This window comes from Lupinus angustifolius, chromosome LG16, assembly GCF_001865875.1.
Source record: "Lupinus angustifolius cultivar Tanjil chromosome LG16, LupAngTanjil_v1.0, whole genome shotgun sequence".
NCBI classification, from domain to species: Eukaryota; Viridiplantae; Streptophyta; class Magnoliopsida; order Fabales; family Fabaceae; genus Lupinus; species Lupinus angustifolius.
In genome coordinates this window covers 13,383,857-13,395,626 of record NC_032024.1, presented here as the reverse complement: position 1 = coordinate 13,395,626, position 11,770 = coordinate 13,383,857, and the positions used below count along the sequence as shown (strand labels likewise).

The 11,770-nt window shown below is 32.6% G+C and overlaps 1 protein-coding gene across 1 annotated transcript; it reads left to right on the top strand.

Annotated features, from left to right (window-relative positions):
• Window positions 153-1,169, top strand: LOC109329333. The gene has a single exon (XM_019563004.1). It carries the CDS (start codon window positions 153-155, stop codon window positions 1,167-1,169), a length of 1,017 nt encoding a protein of 338 aa, XP_019418549.1.

The following is an 11,770-nucleotide window of genomic DNA, read 5'->3' as shown; positions in this document are numbered from 1 at the left end:
AAGAAGGAAAAAGTGCATAGAAACCCCTTAAACTTTATGCCTTTTACAAGTAGACACCATGAACTTTTTTGTCTTCCTAATTACCCCTTAAACTTTATCATTTGATAAAATTGGTCCATGTATAGATACATTGTTAAATTAATCAGGCAGCAATGTTAAAGTTGTCTTGGGAAATGAGCTCCTCATCTCAGGAATGGGCTAACTACTACAAAAGTAGATTCTGCAGGAACAAAGAGCCTAAGTCTTCCTATATAAAGTCATCAATCTGGCCTGGTATAAAGAAGCATTCGCATGTCTCTTTGGAGATCTCAATTTGGTTGTTGGGCAATGGGAGCAGCATCAGATATTGGAGGGACAACTGGTTGGGTAAACCCTTAGTTGAACTCCTTGGCATTCCTAATCAGATATCCTCTGTTCTTGTGGCCAAGATCCCTGACTACATTATTGACTCTGCTTGGATAATCCCGTCCTGGATGAGTAGGACTCACCTTGAAGTTTGTCAGAGAATATTGAGAATCCCTATCCCTGCTTCTCAATTGCCTGATAAGTTGGTTTGGCAGCATACAAGTGATGGGATTTTAAACTCGAAAGAGGCTTACAATTACATCAAGCCTGCTCAAGTTCAGGATCATTTGTGTAATTCAATCTGGTCTATAGCCATTCCTCCATCTAAGTCTTTTGTCACTTGGAGGTTATTGAAGGATAGAATGCCAACTGATGATAATTTGAAGATAAGGGGATTGGCTTTGCCTTCTATTTACAACCTATGCAGGTCCACTGAGGAGTCCTCTGCTCATCTCTTCTTCAACTGTTCTTTTGCTAAGCTAATTTGGAATTGGTTGAGCACTCAGCTTGGATATCCCATTGATCATGCCTCAACCAAAAGCCTCCTATCCATTTCAGCTAGTTGGAGTCCTCAATTGAAGCATGTGTTAATCTCTGCAATTGTAAACTCAATTGCTGTCATTTGGCACTGTAGAAATAAATCTAGATTCGATAATCTGAATATCAACTCTGCCCAAGCAATTCAGATGATCAAGCTCAACACTTCATTCATGGGTAACTTCACCAAACTCTGTGCCAAGCCTTCCTTGCTGGAATTCTCCATTTTAAGAGCCTTCCAAGTTACTGCTAAGTACAACAAGGCCCCTGCTATTTCTGAGGTCTAATGGGCTATGCCATTGATGGGTTGGGTGAAGATTAACACTGATGGCACGGCTAAGGGGTCCTCGGGGCATGCAGGGGGGGGCAATTTTCAGGGATAATAAGGGGATGTGTTTAGGTTGCTTTGCTTCTTATTATAGCATTCAAGATTCTCTATTTGCTGAATTTCTTGCTGCAATTACAGCTGTCCAAATTGCTCACTCAAAAGTTTGGTATCGAATTTGGTTGGAGTGTGACTCAACCTCGGTGGTGGACATCTTCAAGGGAATCAAGCCAGTTCCTTGGAAGCTAAGCAACCTAATGAACAAGTGCAACCATTTAATGTTGGATATGCAAGTGAAAGTGTCCCATATATTTAGGGAAGGCAATGCTTGTGCGGATATATTGGCTAATTTTGGTATGACTTGCAGATTGGATTATTGGTGGGATCACCCACCTTCCTTCTTGTTGTTTGAATTTCATAGAAATTTGTTGTCCCTTCCTAACTATAGGTTTAGGGGTATGTAATGGTTTCTTATCCTATTAATATATTTTCGGGTGGATTTGCACCCTTGTTTTTTAAAAAAAGGAAACTACTTTGGATGCAATTTAGAGGAAAATAATGTCTAACTTAAGTGAGCATAAGTAGTTTAAATTTGAAGTTCTTCTCCATTAGAACCGGACCCTTTAATGTCTCCACCTTTTCCTTCATTGTATCTAACAACCATTTGCACCACATTTTTCTCCTACTTGAGTTTCCAACCTTCAACCCTTTCTTTCCACTAAAAATTTCCAGATTATAAGAATTTAAGTCCTTTGATGGATCAATAATTCTTACTGGAATTGTAATAACCAAGATACAGTTAAGTGAAAATTCATTTTAACAAAGAATTATTGTACTATAGCTTTGCTTCAAGTTAACTTCATACATGGTTGCCTTGGATCAATATAGGGGAGGGAGGGAAGTAGACGAACCTAAAGGACCATATGTATTGTAGTAACCTTGTTTGGATGATGTATTGCAAGAATTTCATGTTATATATGAGTAATTTAATAATATATTTATATAGGAACTAATTTTACCATATGATAAAGTTTAAGGGGTAATTAGGAAGAAAAAATAGTTCATGATATTGATGCAGACCCCTTAATTAGGCCCAATAGACAGAACTATAGTGAGAGACCCAGGTTCACTAGATAAGGGTGATTCTTATGGAAAGTGTAACTATTACAGACCCTAGTAAAGGGAAGAGTTTTGGAAATATCAATGCAGATGCAAACACAAAATTATTGACCACCAGGAAGGAAGGTGGAAATGTAAAGGGAAGTTGGGGAAGGAGACTTTCTCAGGCTGAATTACAGGACAGAAGTAGGAAGGGACTGTGCTTCAAATGCGGAGAGAAATGGGGGCGTGAACATGTGTGTAAAATGAGAAATTACAGTCACGTGTTGGTAGAAGGAAACCCTAATGAGTTTGAGGAAGAATCCCTATACTTCTTTGAAGAGGAAAATATAGGAGAAATGGTCATGGAAGGAAAAACTCTACAACTATCCCTCCAAAGTAGAGAAGGATTAACTTCCAATCAATCCATAAAGGTATAGGGAAACTTGATGGGGAGAAATGTAATAGTTTTGGTTGATTGTGGTGCAACCAGTAACTTCATCTCAAGAAGTTTAGTGGAGGAATTACAACTTGAAATGGAAGACACTCCAACATACTCAGTGGAGGTGGAGAATGGGAGTATTGAAAGGAATAAGGGAGTTTGCAAAAATTTGAAGTTACAAATTCAGGGAATTGAGGTGGAACAACACTTTTTCATTTTGGGGCTGGGTGAAACCGAGGTGGTGCTTAGCATGGACTGACTTGCAAGCCTAGGTGACATAGAAGCCAATTTCAGAAATCTGGCCATCAAATGAGAGAAAGATTAACAGACCTTCACGTTGAGATGAGATCCTTCCTTATGCAAAAATTAAACCTCGTGGAAGGCCATTAGAAAAGCTTTACAAAATGAAGGAAAAGGGTATTTCTTAGCTTATGAGAATAGGAGAGGGGAATCAGAATAGGATGAAAGAAGTAATTTCCAGATGGAGGATGTTATAGCTGAAATTCCTATTGTTTTTCAGGAACCTCAAGGGCTGTACCCAAAGAGACCTTAAGACCATGCTATAATCCTTAGAGAATGAAAGTAATTCCAAATATTAGACCATATAGGTATACTTATTATCAAAAAAATGAAATTGAGAAGTTGATAAAGGAGATGCTTTAAGTAGGGATTATCAAGCCTAGCACTGGTCCTTATAGCAACCCGGTTATTCTTGTGAAGAAGAAGGATAGAGGATGGAGATTTTGTGTGGATTATCGGGCACTAAACAAGTTGACGGTACCAAATAAATTTCCCATACCTGTAATAGAAGAGCTTTTGCATGAATTGGGCACACCAAAAGTTTGTTCCAAGCTTGATCTCAACTTCGGGTACAACCCAATCAGAATGAGAGAGGAAGACATACCTAAAATTGCTTTTAGAACCAATGAGGGTCACTATGAATATTTAGTGATGTCTTTTGGTTTAACCAATGCACCATCCACCTTCCAAGCACTTATGAATCAGGTGCTAAAACCTTATCTCAAAAAATTTCTTCTTGTATTCTTTGATGATATCCTTGTTTATAGTGAGAATGAAGAGTTGCATATGTTTCATTTGAGGGAGGTGCTGAAATTACTTAAAGAAAACAAACTTTATGCCAATAGGAAAAAGTGTGCTTTTGGCCAAACTAGCATTGAATATTTAGGCCATGTTATTACTGGAAATGGGGTGGCTGCAAACCCCATGAAAATCAAGGCCATCGTGGATTGGCCTCCTCCAAAGGTGATAAAAGGGCTTATAGGTTTCCTTGGCCTTACAAAATAATACATAAAGTTTGTTAAAAATTACGGGAATATTGTTGGACCCCTCACTCAACTTTTAAAGAAAGATGCTTTTGTTTGGAGTGAGGAAGCTCAACATGCTTTTGACAATTTGAAGGAAGCCATGGCTCAGATTTTTATATTGGTTGTTCTGGATTTTGAAAAGGAGTTCGTGATTGAAACAAATGCATCGGGAAATGGCATAGGGGTTGTTCTCATGCAAGATGGAAAGCCCCTAGCATACATGAGTCAAGCACTATCAAAAACTGCACAGCGGAAATCCATATATGAGAAGGAATTAATGGCCATCGTCTTTGCAGTAAGAAAATGGCACTACTACCTTCTAGGTAGGCATTTTAAGGTACATTCTGATCAAAAAAGCCTTAGATATCTAACAAAGCAAAATATAATTAATGAAGGTCAACAAAAATGGATGGCAGAGTTACTTGGATATGATTTTGAGATCAAATATAAACTAGGAACTAAGAATAAAATTGTTGATGCTCTCTCTAGGAAGATGCAGTTTGCTGCCATTTCCTCAATCTAGTGCATTATGTGGGAGGATATAGAAGAAGAAGTTTTGAAGGATCCTAAATTAAATAAAATCATGCAAGACTTGGTGCAGGATCCAAACACACATGTTGCATTTCATCTCATCAAGGACAGACTATACTACAAAAACAGAATGCTAATTCCCAACCACTCCTCTAAAATTCCCTTAATTTTGCATGAGTTTCATGATTCAACCGTAGGAGGTCATTCAGGGTATTTTAGAACTTGGAAACGGATTTCAACAACACGTTATTGGGAGGGAATGAAATCCTCCATAAAACAATATGTCCAACAATGTGAAGTATGTCAAAGGAATAAGTATCAGGCTCTAAGCCTCGGTGGGTTGCTACAACCGCTGCCTATACCAACCCAGGTCTAGTCCGATATCTCCATGGATTTTGTGTGAGGTCTTCCGAAGGCAATGGAGAAAGACATCATCCTGGTTGTAGTTGATAGGATGACCAAGTACGCACACTTTATTCCTTTAGCACATCCCTATACAGCCAAGGATGTGGCTGAAATCTTTGTCCTAGAGGTGGTCAAGCTCCATGGATTTCCCCCCACTATAGTGTCTGACCGAGACAAAATTTTCTTGAGCACATTTCGGTCTGAATTGTTCAAGTTGGCAGGTACAAAGCTGAAGTTTAGTTCAGGTTACCATCCCCAAACGGATGGTCAAACTGAAGTTGATAATAGGTGCCTTGAGATCTACCTCAGATGTATTACAGGTAAAAAACCGAAAAAATGGCCTCGTTGGATTGGATGGGCTAAATTTTGGTACAATACTAATTATCACTCTTCCATAAAATCGGCCATTTTCGAAGCCTTGTATGGGAGGAAACCCCCCCATCGTAATAAGGAGAGATGTGGGAATGACTATACTTGATGAGGTGGCTCGCCTCACAACTGATAGAAATGTATGGCTAGAATAACTCAAAGCTCAACTAGTTAAGGCTTAGAATTTGATGAGACAACAAGCAAATAAGAAAAGAAGGGACATTGAATTTGAAGTTGGTCTATCTCAAGATCCAACCATACAAGCTCAAAAACTTGGCCAAGAGAATGAATTAGAAACTCAGTCTTAGGTATTATGGTCCTTATGAGGTGATTGCAAAAATCAACCTAGTGGCAGACAAACTGTAGCTTCCAGAATCCAGCAGAGTTCATCCAGTATTCCATATTTCCTTACTTAAAAAGTCATTGAAGCCTACCATCCAGAGCTAACCACTACCACCTTGTTTGAATGAAGAATGGGAGCTGAGGCCAGAACCCGAACACGTGCAAGGTTACAAGCAAGGTCAACATGGTGAGCGTGAAGTCTTAATCAAATGGAAGGACTTGCCTGAGTTCGAAAATTCTTGGGGAGGGGGAAGTGATGATGCAGACCCCTTAATTAGGCCCAATAGACAGAACTATAGGGAGAGACCCAGGTTCACTAGAATTTATGAAAGGAGGGGCAGAGTGGGAATAGCATAACTTCCCACTATGGAAATAACTAACTAAGCAGTTATGAAGGGGATTATATCCTGAGAATGGAGACAGAGTAGAGGGGGGAATTAGTGGGACTGGGAGTTAGGAGGATTTGACAACCTCACTGTTTGCCATTAGTCTATATATATTATCTCTGTAATTTTATTTCCTTCAATATATTAAAGGATTCAGCATATAAACCTATCTACTTGTGTTTTTCTTGTTCTATTAATATTATGTTTCTGGTACCCATAAGATATTTACTTGTAAAAAGCATAAAGTTTAAGAGGTTTTATGCACTTTTCCCTTAAAAGAAATACATAAATTTTGATGAACCCACTCTAAGATTTATTTGTATCTATTTCTCTTCCGCTTGACCACTCAAGAAAATATCCACTTGAGATTTATTGCAGTATACATACATATTACAAGTAATAATTATCAAATAAATGCTAACCAATTTTTATTCACACATCCTAAGCGATAACAAAGTTTTCAGCTTTAAATTCAAGTAATTTAAATATAATATACAACTAAACTAAAATTAATATAAAGGTACAATAAAAAGAAGAATTACGCTGACTTCCCCTGAGTTTTAGTAAATTACAAAAAACATTCCTTCATTTTTTACACCTACAAAAAAACCCTATATACATTACACTGACCACCCTTGTATAAAAATAAGTGTGATTTTTTAAACAAAAATAGGTGATAAGTGTAATTAAGTTAAAAAAATATATGGTATATTGTGGAAACAAGTACAAATAGTACATAAATCATTACATTTTCATTATTTTTTGTTCGTTACAATATAGTATAATAGTGATTTAAACAGTATCTCCTTATAATTATTGATGCATTTTATAATGAACCAAAAATAATAAATATGTCACTTATATACTATTTGAACTTGTCTCCATAAAATATCATATTTTGTTTAACTTAATTACACTTATCATCCTTTTTCTTTAAAATATTATATTTATTTCTCATACAGAGGTAGTTAGTATAATGTATGTATAAAAATCATGAGGTTTTTTTTGTAGGTGTAAAAAATGGATAAATAATTTATGTAATTTCACTAAAACTCAAGGAAATTTAATTTAAATTACTCTAAAAGAATTGAACTCTTCTTTTAGGCACTTTTTTATAACATCTAGTTGAGAAAAGGTTCGTTATTTTGTGTGAGCAAGGTTGAGGGAATATTTACCTTGTTCATATGGGATTAGGGGGTTTAAGACTAAAGAATAAAGTATATCCTGATATAAGGAGATAAATTATCTTCTCTAACCATTAAAATCATGACATGTGTCATATTTAACTATTTTTACAAAAATATTTCTTAAATTAAACAAAATAGTACATATATTATACTTTTATTGGCGTGAAGAGATAAATTATCTCCTGGTATAAGGAGATATTTTATTCTCTTAAGACTAACGTGTCAAGTTTAAATGTGGGGAATCCCTTTTGTTAATTTGGCTTATTTCATGAATATGAAGAGCTTTATTCTCAAGATGGAAATTATTACATCCCAACTTAAATGGAAGAATATAAATGGGTTTCCCATAAGATTATCACTATTTTGAGTGAGAATAGTCACTAAGCCAGAATTGACATTCAACAATAGTTGGTTAATAGAATGTTGTTAAATATAGGCGAAAGAGAATCAACAACACTTTTTGAAGCAATTACTATCAAATTTAATAAGCGAATACACATTCAACCGTGCTTGCTATACGAACACTATTGAATATTTGCATCAAAGATTCAACAACACTCCTTGAAACAAATGTTGTTGATTTGAATAGATTCAACAATACTATCTGTAGTGAGCGTTGTTGAAACTCTTAACTTTTCAACATTTTTCATATTTGAGAAAAAAAACGTAAATAAATATTAACATATATTTATATGCATAAATATCTAATTTATGAAGAGGTACCTACGAAATTTTAACGAGAAGGGCATTTATTTAATTAAAGTTCGTAATCATATTTGGGATATATTCTCATTTTTATATATTTAGTGGTTACTGCGTATTATAACATTCACCCAAACTAGATAGGTTACCTTTTCCTACTTCACATGAGTAGGCATGGCAATAGGGCTGAATGGAAGTAAGTAGTGTTTTCCCGTATTCATACTTATAATATTTGCATGTACCTGTATGAATAACGGATATATGCAGATATTCAACAAGTTTTTAAATTTAAATATATATTTATATATATAGTAATAATCAATATATAAAGGATAATTATTACATGAATAATAAAATTTATGTACATATTAATATCATTATATTTTAATCATTAAAATTCATTGTAAAATAATAATAAAATAGACAATAAATAATTATAAAATAATAAAAACGTATAATATATATATATATATATATATATATAATATTTCATTAAAAAATAAATTTATAAATATTCGGGTACTCACAGTGCTGTATTATAATAATCGTTCAGACTCATAGGCTATTTTTGTGGGTATCCATTGCGGGTATCCACTGATCAGGTTTTTTTGTCATCCCTACACATGAGTACGAATTTGCTCCAATTGGAATTTTAAACATATTCATAACTGTTAGTCTCCCACCAATTTAAAAGCAATGTATGGAAGAGAAAATATAATTGAGAGGAATGCAATTTAATTTATTAACACTATCGTGTGATTGGCACTTCGTGTCTATCGACCCGCATTCTTATTTTTCTGATATGTATCATTTTTGTGTTACATTCTTTAAAGAAAAATAATTTAATATAAGAAATGTTACATAGAAACTCAATAAAGACAAAAGATATAACAAGATTAATCAAATATAGAATTGAAGAAGAAAAGATAAAAATAAAAAAATGTGTGGATGAATAATGATGTATTTTGAAAAAGAATAAATGTAATATTTAGAAGTTTATAATGATTATTAATGGAGGAGTTACAAAATAATAATTTTGGAATGTAAAAAATTATATCATGACAATTATTTATAGTTTTGGTTTTGTATACCATATAGAATTGAATTACATAACAATTGTGACTATCTATTAATGTCTCCACTATCTACTAGCATCCTACTCTCTATTAACACCCCATTATCTACTAACTTTTCACTATCTAATAACACCTCATAACTACCAAAATACAAAAGTTAACTAACATTAAAAAATGTGGGGATGGGTACTCTAGTCACCCAGGTAATTGAACACATTTATTTTACAAAACTATCTATATCTATATCTACACTTTTATATCTATACTATATATAAAGGTAAAACATGGTATAACTTTCATCATGGTGTATTTTTCAATTCCTATTTTGCCCTTTACATTATTTAATTTGTAATAAAAACCATATAATCCTAATTAACAACCACCAACACATTAATTAACCACATCTCTCACCATTAACTAAATATTATAATAAACACACAAAAATTTTAATATAAAGTACACCGAATACAACAAATATATTCTAATTATAAAAATGAAACATATAAATTAAATACGTAATATCATGCAATATTGACAAACACACACGAAGTGCATATACACACTAGTTATTAATTAATAAAGGTAAAACAAGTAATAACCACCACTTTGACATAATTTATATATTACAAACTTATCCTTTTGTATAATTAATAATTAGCTACTATAAACTTTCACATTTTGCTTCTATTGCTTTCATTTTTTAATTAATATTTCATTAATCTTCCACACATTCTCTTATTTCTATCTTCTATCTTTCTCAACTCAAGAAGAACACACAATAACATAAAAAAACATCTAACAACTCTATAATGATTATTAGAGACACAAAATGAGAAAATCACATAATTTTATGTATATCATAACAACTATCACAAATTATCTTCTTAAATCTTCACTCTCTATTGAGTTTATATATTGCATTTTTTATAGTTAAATTGTTTTTTCTTAAATAATATAATATAAAGATGATACACTCTACATTATAAAAATAAGAAAGTGGATAACTAGTACGGAGTATTAATCGACACACTAGTATAGATAAAGTACAACTAATTATCTATACAGCCAAATTACAGTCCAACATCGTATATTTGTATACAACTAATTATCTATACACACTAATTATAGTATGCAGTGTATATTTATTTACATTAACACAATCCAAACTCATGGTGAAGCTTGACTATGCAAAAGTTAGGATGATAAAAATTTGTCAAACTTAAATATGACTTAATTCAATAATTTATTATAAGTATAAGTTGTTACAAATGATAGGATGTTATACTCAAATAATTACTAACTAAAAAATTATAAATTATAGATAAATTCAAATAAAATGGAACTAACTTAATCTTAAATAAAATAACATTTTATCAATCCAAATATAATTAATATGCGCACTCAAGCTAAAGCTCAATACACTTTAAGCTTGGTAAAAAAATTTCCTTTCAAATGAAAATAATCAAACTAATTATATGGTTCCACAAAATTATTAGAAATGTGTTGTAATTGCGAAAAGAATTCACTGGTGACAAAATTTATCATTAGGAGAAAGTGAAGTATTGGAATGATCGTTGATAGATAGAGGAACCACTCTTATAATCACTATCAGAATAATCGTCAATGTGATAAGAAATCATCACTAACATAATTCGTCAATGTGATAAGAAATCATCACTAACATAATTCGTCAATGAGAGAAAAATGAGTGGTAAAGAATAAAAAAAATTATGTCATATGTTAAGTTATTCCAAGCTATGAATTATAGTTTATCTTGGAGTTTTTTTCCTTCTAGACAAATGCATGCACTACATATACTCAATTATTGTCCAATAATCAAGGTAATTATTTACAGTTAATTTAGTTTGATATATACATATATAGGCATGCGCTGAAAAAAATTAATTAGACCAAAGTATGAACTAGAGAGTTTGTTTTTATAGAGTTTTCCCCCTTCTAACTTTATGAAACATTTGAATACACCATGCTTGCAACTTTATATCTACACGTGAATGTGTAAGAAAGTAGGGTTTTGTTGAGGGTGTGCAATTTTTTGAATAACAAAAAATATCACAGTTCCAATTCTTATAAAAGACATGAAATGCTTTATGAAAAAATAAATATCAGTATGGTGTTGAATTATTTTATACCATTCTATATATACAATTTAAGTAACTTCATGATCATAATTGTTTTTTGTATATTTTGTTTGAGTCTAGTTGATTTCTTCTATGATTTCGATATGACAAAACTAATTGAATTTACAATGTTTTGTTCAACTGATTTAACAATGTTTGATAATCAACTTGAAACTTATATCATTGATATGCATAACAATGCTGAATTTGATTCTTTAAAAGGAATCAATAATCTTTCAGATAAGTTTGTTGAAAGTAGAAGACACATTATTTACCTATTAGATTATCTTCTTTTGAAGTTAGCAATACAAGTGTAGAAATAGTTTTTTCAACTATGAAAATTGTAAAAATAGCTTGTTTAATCAAATTGGAGATACATGGATGAATGTATGTCTATAGTCTAGTGACTTATATTTAACAAGAAGTATTCAACAACATTGACAATAAATTGATCATTCAACAAATTTATTTAAAATTTTGTAATTCTGATATTAATGTTTTGATTTTTTATCATTGGTAAATTGTTAACCTAAGTTGCACACACTGCTTCTTGGTCCTAGAA